This window comes from Mandrillus leucophaeus, unplaced genomic scaffold (genome assembly GCF_000951045.1).
Source record: "Mandrillus leucophaeus isolate KB7577 unplaced genomic scaffold, Mleu.le_1.0 Scaffold10, whole genome shotgun sequence".
NCBI classification, from domain to species: domain Eukaryota; kingdom Metazoa; phylum Chordata; class Mammalia; order Primates; family Cercopithecidae; genus Mandrillus; species Mandrillus leucophaeus.
This window is the reverse complement of record NW_012098098.1, coordinates 2,911,083-2,927,936: the sequence shown is the minus strand read 5'-3', so window position 1 is coordinate 2,927,936 and position 16,854 is coordinate 2,911,083. Positions and strand designations below refer to the sequence as shown.

General features: G+C 49.6%; 2 protein-coding genes and 1 long non-coding RNA gene across 11 annotated transcripts in view; 1 reads left to right on the top strand and 2 right to left on the bottom strand.

The window, feature by feature from the left end:
- Positions 1-705: 705 nt before the first annotated feature.
- LOC105533155 lies at positions 706-8,381 on the bottom strand. 4 transcript variants are annotated; one of them, XM_011971515.1, is made up of 5 exons: positions 7,999-8,184; positions 6,451-6,524; positions 2,565-2,732; positions 1,824-1,955; positions 706-956 (listed from the first exon to the last, which is right to left on the bottom strand). In XM_011971515.1, exons 2-5 carry the CDS (start codon positions 6,521-6,523, stop codon positions 820-822), a joined length of 510 nt encoding a protein of 169 aa, XP_011826905.1. In that variant the 5' UTR covers position 6,524; positions 7,999-8,184; the 3' UTR covers positions 706-819. The 4 variants fall into 4 exon arrangements, with proteins under 4 accessions (XP_011826905.1, XP_011826912.1, XP_011826897.1 ...); XM_011971522.1 differs by having other exon boundaries at positions 6,451-6,545; positions 7,999-8,054; XM_011971531.1 differs by having other exon boundaries at positions 712-1,234; positions 7,999-8,122.
- Positions 8,143-16,854, top strand: part of EMC8 (ER membrane protein complex subunit 8) — a 21,704-nt gene continuing 12,992 nt past the window's right edge. For 2 of the 6 annotated variants that reach the window (XR_001005087.1, XM_011971576.1), the window contains exon 1: positions 8,176-8,686. Coding sequence is in view for 5 of the 6 variants with exons in the window: in XM_011971576.1 (XP_011826966.1) it covers positions 8,456-8,686 (231 nt within the window). In the remaining variant the exon portion in view is untranslated. Of the gene's footprint in view, positions 8,687-16,854 lie in introns of all 6 variants that reach the window. The other 4 variants (XM_011971560.1, XM_011971590.1, XM_011971552.1 and 1 more) reach the window with 4 other exon arrangements.
- Positions 14,742-15,262, bottom strand: LOC105533176. The gene is made up of 2 exons (XR_001005085.1): positions 15,080-15,262; positions 14,742-14,968 (listed from the first exon to the last, which is right to left on the bottom strand). It is a non-coding gene; the product is annotated as an uncharacterized LOC105533176 (long non-coding RNA).

The following is a 16,854-nucleotide window of genomic DNA, read 5'->3' as shown; positions in this document are numbered from 1 at the left end:
CCAAGGGAGACGGGGCCAGCACCCACACCTCAGTCAGAGCTCAGAGTGGGGCTGTCCTCCCTGAGCTAGTGGCCCTCACCCTAGCCAACGTGACAACTGCAGGGAGGGAGGTACAGCCCCAGAAGAAAAGTAGTTCATAGGCCGGGCGCGGTGGCTCACACCTGTAATCCCAGCACTTTGGGAGACCAAGGCGGGCAGATCATCTGAGGTCAGGCATTCAAGACCAGCCTGGCCAACATGGTGATACCCCATCTCTACTAAAAAATACTAAAATTAGCCAGTCATGGTGGTGGGCACCTGTAATCCCAGCTACTCGGGAGGCTGAGGCAGGAGAATCACTTAAACCGGGGAAGTGGAGGTTGCAGTGAGCCAAGATCGCGCTGTTGCACTCCAACCTGGGCGACAAGAGCAAGACCCTGTCTCCCAAAAAAAAAAAAAAAAAGGGTTGTGGTAACTCCTGCCGGTGTGCCTACAGGAGTATGAGATTTTACTTACATAACGATCTCTTGCCAAAAACCTCAAATTTCCTACATCAAGGGATTCTATATTTTCAGTCTTTATATAATGTCCCCTTACACAATTTAAGATACTAGATTTTTGCCATTTCATTTGCACCCAAAATATATTAACTCCAGACCCTTGGGAGAAACCTATTGTTTTAATTAGCTTTCATTTAGGTATCATTAAAGAACTGATCACAAAGGGTTTCAGGTAAACTGGTCATTTTATTAGCAGTAGTACTGTTTGGCATAACAGGTTTCCAGTAAATAGGCATGGAGTTGCATGGAGGTGATAGAGGCAGGCACAGGCCAGCTTCACTCACTTCTTCCACTCGTTCTTTTCGTAGTCCCACTTGGAGGCTAAGCCCTGGATGGGGTTCACCTTCATGTCCAGCATCCTCTTGGTCTGCATGGCCACCCACTCTTTGTCAAAGGTTTGCGGGAGGGGGCCATACACTACGGTGGGAGACAGGTTATGGACAAGGTGTCAACAGGTTGTTTCTACGCCAAACCCTTACAAGGTTAAATCCTCCCAACATACCAGCCACTAGATCAGCAGAGCCACCTACCACTCAACACCCGCTCAAACACACGGTTTCTGACAACTGGCAACCATTGACATTTTAAAATTATCACTTTGTTTGTAAAAAGGTAGCAACAAAACAAGCTAAAAGCAGAAGGTCCTCTCTAAAGGCGATGGATAACAAGATCTAACAAACAGAGCCCGAGGTGACCTGGAAGATCAAATCGATTTGGGTCTGTTATTAACCCACATCCACATTCAAACCAAAAGTACGAGAATATACCTATTCAGAATGCAAAAATGCCTGTTCTGCCTGGACAGAAAGAACCTCGGGGAAGAGTCGCTACCACGAGCAAGCAACTCAGCAATGCCCACACCCCAACGGTCAGGTCGGGACCCCCAGATGCCGGCTGCTGAGATGCAGTCCTCACAGCAGTCGAGACAGTCATTAAAGGAGTCCCCTTCTCCGTGCTCGAACCTTCACGAGGTCATCTTTTGCTAAGTGACTGGTGAGCACATAAACCGCTACTGAAAACATGGTGCGCTGTCCAAAGTAGTCAAGGTATTTCACCACCCAACACGCATAGTCAACTCTGAATAATCAGATGCTGGCTTATAAACTAACCTCCCACTTCAGTTCTCCAGGTCACCAAGGCCCGGAGAACAATCCTGAGATGCACTCTGGAATGGAGTCCCTATCTCATGGCCTCAAGGTGTGGAGGTCCCCCACAGCCCACCACTGGGCACCGCAGGCTGGAGCCCCAGTCCAGGCGCCCATGCCTTCCTCCCTCTCTACTCACCATAGAGCTTCTCCCACATGATAACGAGCGCGGTGATGCCGATAAAGAACATGGCAGTGCCCACAACCGTCTTCCACTCATTCGAGCGCCTGTTCATCTCAGCAAAGCTCTCCTTGAACTTAATGCGATACACTAGGGGCAGAGAGGACAGCCGTTTACAGGCACAAAGGTCAGCAGCTCCCTCCTCTGCAATGTTCAACCACTTCTCCCCAAAACCACACTTGTGAGGCAGGAAACACAGAGCTGAAGGATACACCAACCCGGGCCACATCACGGGCATGCACATACGTGCGCACACGTGCCCAGGCAGGCATGTGACGGGGAAAGGAAGGAAGAAAATACATGGAGTTTGCTTTAGGTGGAAATTAAAACTGCAAAGTTGTTTCTTACTTGAATTACAGTGTTAGGGTCTATTTAATCTCATTATTTTAATGCCCCTTTCATACCAAACAGTATGCATTTTGCTGAGTTTCTTTCAATAATTTACAGTAAACAATGTCTTACCCAGCAGATATGCTGAGAGGCTACCTCCACTCAGCACAGAGAAGGGGGCCTAGCAAAAGATCCCATCAGCTGGCAGAGCACAAAAACTGGGGCCCTGGGACAGTGACCCCGAAACCGAGCAGAGCAGCCCTCCCGTGCAAGACTGTTCTCTAGACAGTAGGCCCAGAAGTGAGCAGAGGCTCTCACACACACACTTCCCAGAGCTGCTGGGCGTGCCTGAGTTCCCTCAATACCCACACTCGACTTTCTCATCCATGGAGAGGCTGCTCCAGGACGCCTTCTCCTTCTCCTTCAAGGCCTTCTGGCTGGCAGACAGGTGCTTGACATGGGCCACGTCCGGCAAGGGATAGTCACGCCGATCCACATAAGCTGGGAGCGTAAAGTCTTCGCTCTTCACAACACTTTCTGAAAAACACATTGAATACATCTTTGAAAATCCATGTAGGTTGAGAGTCACGCACAAGGTGATACTTCTAAAAACCGAAACACACACACGTGTGCACACCTTGAAACCCTGGGTCATCTCAGGGGGTCACAGCCACTGTTTAAACAGCTGCAGGAGTGTGGTGGAGGCAGAACAGAAGCACTTTTCATCACAGCCAACAAAAACCCACCGGGCCAACTGCTAATGAATCCTGCGGCTAAGGTGCCCAGAGGCAGCACTTCCTACATTAACAGTTACCTACAGGGCCAGGCGCGGTGGCTCATGCCTGTAATCCTAGCACTTTGGGAGGCCGAGGCTGGCGGATCATGAGGTCAGGAGATCAAGACCATCCTGGCTAATATGGTGAAACCCTGTCTCTACTAAAAATACAAAAAATTAGCCGGGCATGGTGGCACACACCTATAGTCCCAGCTACTCGGAAGGCTGAGGCAGAAGAATCACTTGAACCCGGGAGGCAGAGGTTGCAGTGTAGTCCCAGCTACTCGGGAGGCTGAGGCAGAAGAATCACTTGAACCCGGGAGGCAGAGGTTGCAGTGAGCTGAGATCGCACCGCTGCACTCCAGCCTGGCAACAGAGCGAGACTTCATTTCAAAATAAAAAATAAAAAAAAATAATAAAAATAAAAAACAGCTACCTGCAGACGTGGGCCAAGGCCCTCAGGGCTCCCTGAACAGAAGACTGGACAAAATGAAAGCCTATCTGCAAGGGACTCAAACTAATGAGGAAGAACAAAAACAATAAAACATTGAAAGCATTTCAAGTTCAGAAACAAAGACACGTGAAAAGATAACCACGACAGCACCGTTCCAGGGAACCTGTGTCCAACCAGGACTGAGTGAGAAATCGTGCTAGCTCTTAGGAATGAGGATCATGCAGCCATTCATTCAAAACATATTTACCAAGCACCCTCTACAGGCAAGGCAGGGTTCTAGAGATGTGAATCATCAGTGAACAAATCAATCATTCCTGCCTACTGGCACTTACAGTTCTAAAAGTGGAGAACAAACAATAAACATAACAAATGTGCAAATCACATGTTTGGAAAAAGTACTCTGGAGAAAGAGTAGAGCAGGAGGTCATCAGGAATGTGTGGATGGCAGGAAACAAGGGGCAACGTCCACAGGATGAGGCCAACCTAGGAGCCCGAATGCAGAGGGAGCGTGCACTCAGGAGTCAGAGCACAGGCAGTATCGTGCGCTTCTCCTCTCTGGAAATCATGTGCACATACTCACATACACGCAGTGAAACACACAAAACTAACAAGGCAAGCCACAAACTATTACACGTAGGAGGCAGGAAGATCTGAGTGAGGATTTCTGCTCTATCTGCTTCTGTTATTTTAGTGCCTTCAAAGCAACAGGTATCATGAGGGAAAAAGTTTAGAAATCAGAAAGGTAAGGAATAGCTTGGTTGTACTGAGAGTCATCCCACTGTTAGAAGCTGTTTCTCCAATTCTGTCCTACATCTGCAAGAACTCTTTGTGTTACACACTAGTCTGGAGGTACAATGCCCACAACAATGCTTCAACTCCATTAGCTCAGTCCCAGGGACTAAAATCTCCCAAATCATGTGAACAGTAAATCAACATTCAGCTTTAAGCAAAGTCATATATAGAGTTCTCTACACGTTTATCTTAGCCATGCAAATGACTAGCGTACTTACAAACTTATACTTGACACCTCATCCCAAAACTGAGGTGGGATTTGAGGGATATGAGGTGGAAATGGCCTGAATTACTTTCTAATTTTAAAACCCTAATTCTATGAAAATGATGAGTGAACTATAAAGAACAGTTGTATACTGAATATTTTTATCAAGTTCAGCACCCCCCAGAGGTTTCTAAAGTTTAAAACAGCTTACACGAGAGTTATTAAAAATAAATGTAAATATGGGTGAGGAGAATGTTCTAGAATCGACTGTGGTGCTAATGACAAAACTCATTATATGAATATACTAAAAACCACCGGCGCATACACTTTAAATGGGTGACTGTTATATGAATTACATCTTGTAAAGCTGTTGTAAATACCATGACAGGGAGACTGGGGGGTAGGAAAGCTATTATAAGGATGTAAACCTTCAAAACCTTGGTGCAGGCAAACCTTAAAATTGCATCTTCCAGAATAATGACCAATTCATGGTTTCAGGGGTTCTTCAGAGCTTCAGGCCTGGTCCCCCAGCAATTAAGGGAAAAGCAATGGTTAATATACCAAACATTTCTTCTAAAGAGAGAGAAAAACAGACTCCAGATTCTAATGAATGTTTGTCACTGCTTCAACATGGACGGATTTCTGCTGAGCCTCTCCTGGGGAGATGTGGTATATCTGGGCGCCCCTCACTCAGGTGCATCACCACGCAAATATCCCAACTGACTTCAGTGACAGCTGATGGTATTCCAGACTGCTTTAATATCTTAGGTTGAGAACAGTTTCATGTATTATTCATGTGTGACTTACATAAGTTAAAAGTTAACAGACAAGACTTGTCTAAGAGCCTGCAGTTCATCTTCATCTGCCTCCTGTGTGCTGGAGATACGGGAACAAGTAAGATAGGCAGGGTCCCCGGCCTCAAAAGGCTTACACTCTAACAGGCTGAGACAGCGATACTCAAATAGACATGCATTCATGAGGCATCCAGTGTTATAAGGAAAAGCACAGCAAGGTGAAGTGACAGGGAGCTTCCTGACAAAGGGTGGTCAGGAGAGGCCGTTCTAAAAGCACATTTGTATTGAGGGTGAATGATTAGACAGAAGTGACCATCCACAACTCAGGGCTCTACGGGAGGAATGGAGTAAGGCCAGGAGGCTGGGGCAGTGAGCAAGTGGGGAGGGGTGGTTCTGATGGTGGTTTTTGGTTTTTGAGCACAATAGTCAGTAATGAGATCAGAAAGGCAGGCAAGACCAGCTCTAACCAGGCAGGGTGCAGACTCTACAGAGTCTACATGGAGAGTTTCTTCCAAAGCCTTCCCTGAACCCTACATCGGGCTAAATGTTTCTACCCAGGAGCCATCTCTTAATAAAACACTGTCTTCATCCATCTGTCCCTCTTCAGATTGCAAACAGCCTCCTGGAAAGAGTGTGTATTTCACCTTCTTTTTCTTCTCGGTGCCTAACAGTGTCTGGTATAAAGTAGATAGATGCCAGATACATGCAAAACTAAATGTGCTGTATGCCAGACACAGAACTAAGCTCTGGCCATACACTTCAGGTGAGCAAAGAGATTCCTAAGCTTCAGTAGCTAGTCCTTGACAGAAATGAGATGAAAACCCAGCTCAGGCTACGAAGTCCAGGCTCCTTCGTTTCCATTGTCTCTATAATGTAAACAGACGTGATGCAAATGGTTGGGAGTTGTGGGGGCAAGGTGGGGAGGGAGGTCATTAAGGTTAGTTTTGGTGCAGAAGATCTTTTGAAAGGGGTAGATCTTGAAGCTTAAAAAAGTGGAAAGGAAGGGAAGGGTAAGGGGGGAAATATCGGTATCACCAAAGATCCAGAAAAGATTCAATTTGATTCCTAAACACTTCTTAATCTAGAACCGGGCCCTGTGAGAATATCTGTATCTCCCCTAAAGACCCTCAAGAGCCAAACTAAGGTCTTTAAAACTCCAGCACAAGGCCTTATACACAGCAGGAGCAAAATGAAATTAGCTCAGCCTATTCAAAAGTAAGAAAAGTCACACTTACCATGTGCTCGTACACACACAGAGGTGGAAATCGCTCGCTTGCCAACTAGGCTAAATACCCTGGTAGCCAACATTCTGAAAGATAAAAATGTACACCTTCTCTATGAATAAGGGCAAACAGCAAGGAATGAGTCTTCTTTTTGCCCCAGAGCATTCTGGAATTAAATTCTTTTAGTTGCTTCTCCCCAACGCAAATGATCCATTCTTTATTACTGTCTTTGAATTCACAAAATAACCTAGGATGACGTTTTTCTTAGTAATTGGCATGCTTTTAAGGAGCTTCATTATAAATCAACTGCCATAATGTATACAAGCTTCAGGTAATTAACAGAACATTGGTCTTTTTAAAAAAACAAGGAAAGGCCAGGCGCAGTGGCTCACGCTGGTAATCCCAGCACTTTGGGAGGCCGAGGCGGACGGATCACCTGAGGTCAGGGGTCCGAGACCGGCCTGGCCAACATGGTGAAATCCCGTCTCTACTAAAAATACAAAAATTAGCCAGGCATGGTAGGGGACGCCTGTAAAGCCAGCTACTTGGGAGGCTGAGGTAGGAGAATCGCTTGAACCCGGGAGGTAGAGATTACAGTGAGCCGAGATCGCGCCACTGCATCCCAGCCTGGGCAACGAGAGCAAGACTTCGTCTCAAACAAACAAAAAAAGGCAAGAAGAAAAAACGTTAACAAGGCGACAGTGAGAAAGTTAGAGATCATTAAAGCACTGTGCTGCCGTTACAGGCTCCATTCTTCAGGGGGCGGTGGGGGGAGGTAACAGCTCACAGGGATGGTGGCACGCATCACATTCAACTGAGTATTTGCTTAAAACCTAATACCACATCTACACAGACTAGAAGGGGAAATTGGAGAAGGCTGCCAACACAGCCCCGGTCAATTTCCAATCCCTGAGGAGAGCGGAAAACCTGGTAGACCCCCGCCTCACCCCGGTCCTCCTCGATTCAGGTCCATCTACCCTACACCGCCCCCTTTAAATCGACCCTTCGGAGGAATGGTGAGGGTGATGTGGGAAAATACCCTCCTCGGGGCAGAATAAACAAGCATGACGTCAGGGCTGAACGCCCGCGTCTAATTTCTCTCCTTGGGCCTAGCCTATGCGTGAGCAAACAACTGGAAACAACGGGTGCCCTCCAGGCTAGGAAGCCGAGCGCCGCCCGGGAGCCCCGCAAAACCCGGGAGGGGTTGCAGGGACCTTTGAAGGAGCAAGGGCGGAGGATGCAGGTACAGAGCGCGGGCCCGCCTCCCCACAGCCTGCGCCCTCGGCCAGCGGGCGCTCCCAAGGTCAGTGCCCGAGGCCGGCCCACAGCCGCCGCGCGACTGGCGAAGACGGATCGGGCGCTTCGGGACGGCCCTCCGAGCCTGGAGCCACGGAGGCCGGAGTCCCCGCGGGCCGGCCTCAATGTCACCTAGCTCCGAGGCCCATTCAGTGCTTCCTGCGGAAGCCGGGCGGCCACGATGCGGGCGTGCAGACTCGACGGCTCCCGGCCCCCCGACACGGCCCGGCCTTGCGGCCCCGCACCGGCCACCTCCTGCCTCACCTGCCGCCACTGCCCGCCGCGACCGCCCTCTACGCCCGGTGTCCTGCGACCGGAAGAGAGCAAGGCCGCGCCGCGGAGCACCACGGGATCGAGGAAGACTCCGCCTGCACCCGGCCGCGCAGAGGTCACCGTGGAGCGGAAAAGGGTAGCGCTGAGAACGTCGTAAAATGCCGGGCCGGGCTGCTTTCCGGCAGGCGTTGGAGAGGCCGCTTTCCGGCGGCGCCGGGCGAGAAGCGCGAGTGGGGTCTGGGGCTGCGGCTTCCCAGAGGCACGAGTCGCTTTTCGAGGAGCCGAGGCAAGAAACGGGGCCGGGCCTGAGGGGCCCCCCACCAGCTCGCGGCCGTGCCATCAATCACCGCCGACTCGTCCCGCTTCTCGGCTGAGGCGCCGCGCGGCCGGGCAGCGGGTCTAGGCCTCAGTCGCGCGCCCAGGGGCCTCGGGGCCCTCCCGGGTCAGCATGCCCGGGGTGAAGCTGACCACCCAGGCCTACTGCAAGATGGTGCTGCACGGCGCCAAGTACCCGCACTGCGCCGTCAACGGGCTCCTGGTGGCCGAGAAGCAGAAGCCGCGTAAGGAGCACCTCCCCCTGGGCGGCCCGGGCGCCCACCACACCCTCTTCGTGGACTGCATCCCCCTCTTCCACGGCACCCTGGCCCTCGCCCCCATGCTGGAGGTGGCCCTCACCCTGGTAAGCGCGGAAAGGGCCCCTTCCCCGCCCTTGCAGGCAGCCTGGCCTCCCCTCAGTCAGCAGAGAGGCAGCTGGCTCAGCTGGCTCAGCGGTCGCCCTCCAGCAGGCTCCTAGGACCCGCTCCCTAGGGTCGCCGTGGCCAGGAATGGGGTGATCCGCGATGGCGCTTGGGTCTTGGCGCTGAATAAATAGCGTCTCATAGTAGCAGCGACTTTAACCGTCGTGGATGCTTTTAGAGGCGCTTTAAGGCGACGAGTTATACGTTACTTTCCTGAAATTAGTAGCCTTTGTAGAAACAAGTCATCGTTAATTTGGTTTCGAGAAGGATTCGACAAGAGTTTCCATTGAGGATTTCCAGTTGCAGGAAGTTTTCACGTTGTTGGAACATTAATCGCTAGCATTTGGTTCTTCGCACCTTCACAGAGCCGATTCCTTATCTGGCAAAGTGTAAATGCTGTGGTTCTTTGGCTGTCGGTACTCGGGCACCCCGGAGCTCGGACGCTTGTAGAAAGGTAGAGTTGCCAGATCAGAGCTGTGTCTTCCCGTGATGCATGTCAGGCCTCGCTCCCCTTGAATGTGCCTGAGCTTGTACAAGGAGAATTTGTTCCCGTTAGTGGTTAACAACTTACCTAGAATGCTTCCATGGCTTTTAAAAGCTAGAGAATTTCTGTGGGGCCGGGCGCCGTGGCTCACGCCTGTAATCCCAACACTTCGGGAGGCCGAGGCAGGCGGATCACCTGAGGTCGGGATTTGAGACCATTCTGACCAACATGGTGAAACCCCGTCTCTACCAAAAATACAAAAATTAGCCGGGCGTGGTGGCGGGCACCTCTAATCCCAGCTACTCGGGAGGCTGAGGCAATAGAATCGCTTGAACCCAGGAGGCAGAGGTTGCAGTGAGCCGAGATCCGGCCACTGCACTCCAGCCTGGGCAACAGAGCAAGACTCCGTCTCAAAGAAAAAAAAAAAGAATTTCTGTGAAATTAAACAGCAGAGCAGACGATCTGTCCCATACGCTTTTATGTTTTTGTTTGCAATGACAGCTTTATTGAAGTGCAGTGGGAAAAAGATGTAGCATGCAGGTAGACTAGTTGGTAATTGAATTTTAGACAGTAGCTTTTCAGTTACTGTGATGAATGAAGGGAAAAAGACCATCTATAAATTCTATCGAGTTGTTAAAACCTGAAGGAAAAGTACACTGTAGCCTCAGACCTACATACTTGAACTGAGATGCTGTTTTTCATTTAAAAATATACTGTGATGCCAAAAAATAGTAGCTAATTCATGTAAGAAGTAGCTTAGCTTGAGAAGGTGTAAATAGAATTTCTTTATCTGTGTCCCCGCCACCAAGTAAAACGAAACCATTTCATAATCTGCCATTTCATAACTTACCTAATTATGACACCCAAGTCAGTTGTGGGCAAGCAAGAAGTATCTTTGGGCAAACAGTCCTGGCGTAAGGTTACTGGGCAAATCTTTGAGTGCTGTTGAAGTTAAACTTCATATCATTTCCGGGTAGGATTCAGATGATTATAATACTTAGGTGATATTTATAAAACCAAGTATTTTAGCTCTTGAAGAAATGTGCTGTCAGTACTGAAACACCACTGGGGGGTGTGTGTGTATGTTTTAATCCAGGTCTTTCCAACCATCTTTTTGTTTTTTTGAGATGGAGTTTCGCTCTTGTCACTCAGCCTGGAGTGCAGTGGCATGATCTCGGCTCACTGCAACCTCCACCTCCCGGGTTCAGGTGATTCTCCTGCCTCAGCCTCCCGGGTAGCTGGGAATACGAGCACCCACCACCACACCCAGCTAATTTTTGTATTTTTAGTAGAGATGGTGTTTCACCATGTTGACCAGGCTGGTCTTGAACTCCTTATCTCAGGTAATACGTCCGCCTCCACATCCCAAAGTGCTGGGATTCCAGGCATGAGCCACTGCGCCCAGCCTTTCTAACCATCTTAATTGTTCTGTTATCAAGAGAATTATTGGATCTGTGAAATGCATTGACTTGCAGGGAGCTAGATTCATCAGTAGCATTTATGCAGGATTATTCACTTTTCTAATAAATATTTTTGAGTGTCTGCTTTGCGCCAGGCCTGTGCTGAGGAGGGATATGGCTGTGGGTGAAACACAGCACCTGCTTAGCACTTGAAGGTGCAGCAAGCCAACAGGCACAGTACCTGAGCCTCACAGGCGGAACTTAGTAAAAAAGCAGCAAGGGATTTGAGAGAAGTCAGCCAGCCTAGGCTTGGGCAATCAGTGCAGTCAGGTTGCCCAGAGAAAGGGTCATGCAAGTAGTGGGCCAGACCTTGACCCTCAGGAGATGGGGGATGGAGGGAGAGTATTCAAGGTACCAGCATGTGCGAAGAGCAGGAGAAAATAGTGGGCGGAAGAGGAGAGCGGGTAGGGGAGTTTGGAGAGAGCAATAGGATGGAGTGTAAAGGGGCAGTGGGCAGAGAGAGTTGAGTGGTGGACAGGTAGCTTTGTAGTGACCTTGTAGATCATGCAGAGGCATTTGGGCACCATCCTGAGGATAGATGGAAGCCACTGGAGGAGAGTTGCATGATCAGATCTGTGCCTTCAAGTGATGGCCCCAGCCTTTAGCAGAGAGGATGCTGGAGACAGGAGTACACCCTACACCCAAGACTAGAGGCAGGGAAGTGGCAGAACTGAGTGCAGCTTGGGTACGGAGAAGGGGACAGAAGAAAGGGCAAGCGGGAGAATCCACAGGTCTTGGTGACTAATCGTGCATGGACCTAGGGGAAAAAGAAGTGAGGGTGATACCTAGGTTTCTAGCTTGTGCGCTGGGACAATGGTGCGGTGGTGCCATTTGTTGAGGGAAGAGGCAGAGAAACAGGTCTGGGAGGGGGTGATTACTTCTGATTGGGGTATGTTAAGTTTGAGATGTTCAAATGAAGAAGTCCTAGGTTGAAAGGTGAAGAATGGGTCTGGGTTCAGAGACCAGAAATGTAGATTGAGAACCAGCGGTGTGCCAATGACTTCTGAAGCCATGAGAGCAGGTCATAGCGCTTGGGGACTGTGTAGGGAGAAGCTCTCCAACTTCATGTTTCCTCTGCTCTCACCGCCAACAGTCAACACAGAAGAAGACTTTCCCACACACCAAGCAGCGGGCACCAGCTAGGTGTCCCCGCATTCTGTTCTGACACTACCTACCTGGAGATAGTGTCAGAGCCCACAGGTTGAGGGCTCAGCAGCAAGTCCCGGCTCTGGAACTTCTGACCCACCAGCTTCAAGGTGGGATTTCCTTGGCCTTCTGTTTGGATTTGATTAATTTGCTGGAGCAACTCACAGAGCTCAGGGAAACCCTTATGTTTATCGGTTTATTATACAGGACGCTGCAAAGGATACAGATGAAGAGACACGTAGGGCGAGGTATGGGGAAGGGGCAAGGAAGCTCCCCGCCCTCTTGGGTTTTTATGGGAGCTTCATGACATCAGCATTCCTTCCCCCTGGGTCTAGGGGGGGACCCTCTCCTGGAGGGTCTTAAGACCCACCGTCAGCAAGACTGAGAGGGGAGCAATGGAGTGGAAGGAGGGCAGGAGAAGGTGGGGTCCTAGCACCCCTGAGGCTCACACACCTGGCATTCTAACAAGACTAACCAGGGCCGTGAGGAGCCAGGAACGGGCAGGAAAACCAGTATCTCTCATCACACCCCAGGAACGTGGTGTGGGGACACTCTGGCTTTTATGGGTTGAGTGGAGGAGGAGTCACAGAGCAAATAAGGACCAGCCCAGGGGTGGGAGAAGAAGGTGTGGCTGCTAGCCATGTAAAATCCTGTCAGAAACTTCTAGGAGCTTCTTGAAGACAAACTTGAACCTCACTTGGAATGTCAGATACCGCTTATTCTTCTCATTCTTAAGTAACCTTGACAGAGTTGAACACTTCTGTTCCGACTATGGGATATGAATGCAGTACTTGACAGAGTTAAACCCAGGAACTGTAAACAACTGCATTCAAGTCACCTGTACATGAATTTTCCCCGGGGAGCAGGGCTGCCTCCCAAACCACTTACCAGGGAGGGAGGATGCCCAGAGGGGACCTTGACTGCCTGCTGCCTGAGCGTGAGAGGGCACCGGGCACCGCAGGGGCTCGCTCTGACCTTGCTCCCGCACCTTGTTCCTAAACTCTGCACTGTAGACATCCAGCCTCCAGCACCTCCGCCCACCACATGAGTCCCCATCCAGCAAGTTAGGGCCACACTAGACTCCCTGCAGTAACTACTCTTCAGCAGTGAAAACAAGCAGTAAGTTTTGCTAAGCAGTAGTTATTTGTACTGACTCTTCCGAGATGGAGTCTCGCTCTGTCGCCCAGGCTGGAGTGCAGCCGCGTGATCTCGGCTCACTGCAACCTCCGCCTCCCAGGTTCAAGCAATGCTCCTGCCTCAGCCTGCGGAGTAGCTGGGACTACCAGCGCACACTGCCCTCCCGGCTAATTCCTTTTTATTTTAGTAGGGACGGTTTCACCGTGTCGCCCAGGCTGATCTCGATCTCCTGAGCTCAAGCAATCTGCTCGCCTAACCCCCCCCAAAGTGCTAGGATTACAGACGTGAGCCACCATCTCCGGCCCTAACGAGAATTTTCTGATTCACGAAAACTCATTCCCTCAGCAGTTGACAAATATGAAAAAGACAGCAATCCAGTGCCCATGAAATAACTTTCAGAGGAAAGTTACAGAGGAAAATTTGCAACTGGAGTCCATCCACGAATTTTGTACTTCAGTTAAGCTATTTTTATTATTCCCCTTTTGACTTAGTGACTTTCTAACCCGAAGGCAATGAAAACTCTCAGTGTTTAGAGCCGTAGTTTATGAGGTTATCAGCCGTAGAAGATGCGGTTTTAACAAAGCATCTAAATCCATGCAGCTGTGTAAATGAGGCCTTATTCTCATGGCTCTGTTCTATGCAGAGAGCTTCCTGTTGGAATTGTTTTTGATAAGGGAGAAAGACCATAGACCGTCCATCAAAGGGCAACATTAGATTCCTTTGAAAGGCTTTTCGTTATTTTCCATTAAAAAAATCCTTGCATTTGTGCATGCTTTTTATTTTTTTAAGTACTTACGCCTATTAACTTATTTATCCTTATAACCCTTTGACGTAGGTAGTGAAGGAATTATTTCTAATAGCAGAAACCCATAAAATGTTAGTAGGAAAATTAGCTTGAACCTGTTTCTCTAATCCCTTTTTGCCCTTTTCCCCTCGTTGATTTCTAGTGCGATGGAGCAGCTTTCCGTTACGTTCTACTCAGATGACTTGCTTGCTCACTGGCCTCGTCACCATGATTTCAGGCTAGAATTCTTGCTGTGGCCTCCACGTGGGCCTGCCCTCTGCTCCTCTACACAGCAGCTGCCGTGGAGCTCTCCCATGCCCCTCCTCCCTCCTGCCCTTTGTTCATCTCCAGAACATTCACGTGCCGCCTTGAGAATGGGGAGAGGGCTGCTGTGGTTCCCCCTTTGAGTTCTTCCCCCTGAACTTCACCCTCCGTCTCGGTCCCATTGACTTCTCAAGCTCTTCCTTCATGGTTCCCGCTCCTTCTCATTCCATAGAAAAATCGGCAGCTGACTGGAGGAAGCTTTCCTTCTCGGTGAAAATAACAGTTCCGCTACTTCTGAACTCTAAGGCCTACTTTTTGCTACAGATAGGAAGGCTCAGCCGGTTACCCTCAGCTTGTTGGTAAATGGCAAGTTGCGGGCCCTTCCTCGCCTTCTATATGGTTATTGTACAGTCCCTTGTACACAAGGGGCGTGGGGGGCCGGTGCACATGTTTGCAAGGCTGCTGCGAGGAGCTACTGCCTCTGTGCAGAGTCTAGTTGGGAATGAATGGGGTGGCCCCAGCCCTTTTCATAGTTCTCTTCCATGTCTGGAACAGAGGCAGCCAAAAAGGGCATTGAGCCAAAAAGGGGTGGTAAGTAGACTCGTGCTGGGGTGAAAATGTCCTGTCTCCCCAAAAGTAAATGAAATTGCATGAGTAAGTGCAGGATGTGGAAGATGTCTGTATTCAGAGTCAGTTTGACTACATTGACAACAGTCTCCACAGAGTTTTCTCCTGAACTTTTATTCTCATCTTGATTTTTCACAAGATGTGCATCAGGGTATGGGGTGTCATACCGCGAAGCAGGGACGTGGAAATGGATTCGTTGGGAACAGAGGTTGGGTGGCTTCTCAGCCCTGCCTTGTCTTGCCTCGCTTCGGAGGAAGCTAGTTGCCTGGACTGTAGCTGCCACTTAGATCCACCGCAGCTTTTCAAGCAGGAGCCATTTGGGCTGAGGGCAGGATCCTGCAGCCACTGGAGACCTGGCTGCCACACCCACACCCACACCACCAGCACGCTCCATCCCCTTCCCCTAGCCCACTCTACTCCAGGGAGCTCTCACCTGATGCCTAGTTTCAGATTCCGGCCTGTCAGAGGAAACTGCCCTTCTTATTAGAACTCGTCCGCCCTGCCACTGTGAGTGCTGAGGCGTGGCGGAGTCTCCGTTCCTCCCTTTGAGTTCTCCATTCCTCAGTTGGTGAACAGGCTGTGTGTGCCCCTCATAGCCATCCATACAGCTAACTTGGTTATTCTTGTGTGTGTCATTCAAAAGTTCTAAATTCTTTTTTTTTTTTTTTTTTTGAGACGGAGTCTTGCTCTGTTGCCCAGGCTGGAGTGCAGTGGCCGAATCTCAGCTCACTGCAAGCTCCGCCTCCCGGGTTCACGCCGTTCTCCTGCCTCAGCCTCCTGGGTAGCTGGGACTACAGGTGCCCGCCACCTCGCCTGGCTAGTTTTTTGTAATTTTTAGTAGAGACGGGATTTCACCGTGTTAGCCGGGTGGTCTCGATCTCCTGACCTCGTGATCCGCCCGTCTCGGCCTCCCAAAGTGCTGGGATTACAGGCTTGAGCCACCGCGCCTGGCCAAAAGTTCTAAATTCTAAAGCCAGGCCAGAGCTTTTGTGACCTGATTAACTTTAAGGGCAACCTCTTCAAAGCAGTCTACTGGAAGTTCCAGGTCATGACATTTTTCTGCTGGAATTTGGTTGGGCCCTTGGAGTTTTCTTACAGGAATTCCCTCGGCAGGCAAAATGTAAGTTGAGATATACATGGTGTTTGTCATAGGAATCATCTTTTGTACCAGGTGCTTTCTGTGCTCTGAGAGCGGGTACAAGGTGATACCATATGTGTTCACTCGGCTACGAGTCCTGACCAGGTGGCCTCAGCCCCGGAAAGAAATGGAGGAGCCAACTGAGACTGCTGCTGGGTGTCTTCGGGAAGTTGCCTGTAGCTAAATAAAAAAATACATCCTATGCTTTTCCTAGAAAATGTTGTATGGTGTGGTCAGCTGAGTAATAACCCCCCAAATATGTCCACGTCCTAATCCCCAGCCTTACATAGCAAAAGGGATTTTGCAGATGTGATTAAGTGAAGGACTTGAGGTTGGAGAGATTATCCTGGATTACCTGGGTGTGCCTCATGTAATCACAAAGGCCTTTGTCAAAGGGAGGCAGGAAGGTCAGAGAGAAAGGAAGAGATGGATGATGGAAGCAGAGGTCAGAGTGAGGTGGCCATGAGCCAAGGAATGCAGGCAGCCTCTAGGTGCTGGAAAAGACAAGGAAAAGGATTTTCCCCCCTAGAGCATCCTGAAGAAGCACAGCTCTGCTGACCCGTTATAGACTTCTGACCAGTAAGATAAAAATTCTGGCTGGCATCATCCTCAACTCAGATGACTTGCTTGCTCATTGGCCTCGTCACCATGATTTCAGGCTAGAATGTTGTCATAAGTGGGAGTTGAACAATGAGAACACACAGACACAGGGAGGGGAACAACACACACCAGTGCCTGTCAAAGCAGGAGAGCAAGGGGAGGGAGAGCATCAGGACAAATAGCTAATGCATGCGGGGCTTAAAACCTAGGTGACAGATTGGTAGGTGCAGCAAACCACCGTGGCACATGAATTCCTATGTAACAAACCTGTATATTCTGCACATGTATCCCAGAACTTAAATAAAAATTAAAAAATAAGACATGCACTTTAATCAGGTACAGTTTGTTTCGGAAATGGAAGAAATTAGGGAATTGGAAGTTAGACAATCTGAAAATATACACATTAAAAATTCTAAGAAAAACAATCATACAGTAATCTCTATGGATGGTGAAAAAGCCTTCAATAAAAT

What these genes read in the sequence shown, in the direction of transcription:
- LOC105533155 (XM_011971507.1), bottom strand. Translation starts at nt 8,347, where the DNA reads ATGGCACGGCCGCGAGCTGGTGGGGGGCCCCTCAGGCCCGGCCCCGTT. An exon ending in GCGGCGGGCAGTGGCGGCAG is followed by an intron (nt 2,733 to 7,998) that starts GTGAGGCAGGAG and finishes TGTGTTTTTCAG; the next exon opens with AAAGTGTTGTGAAGAGCGAA.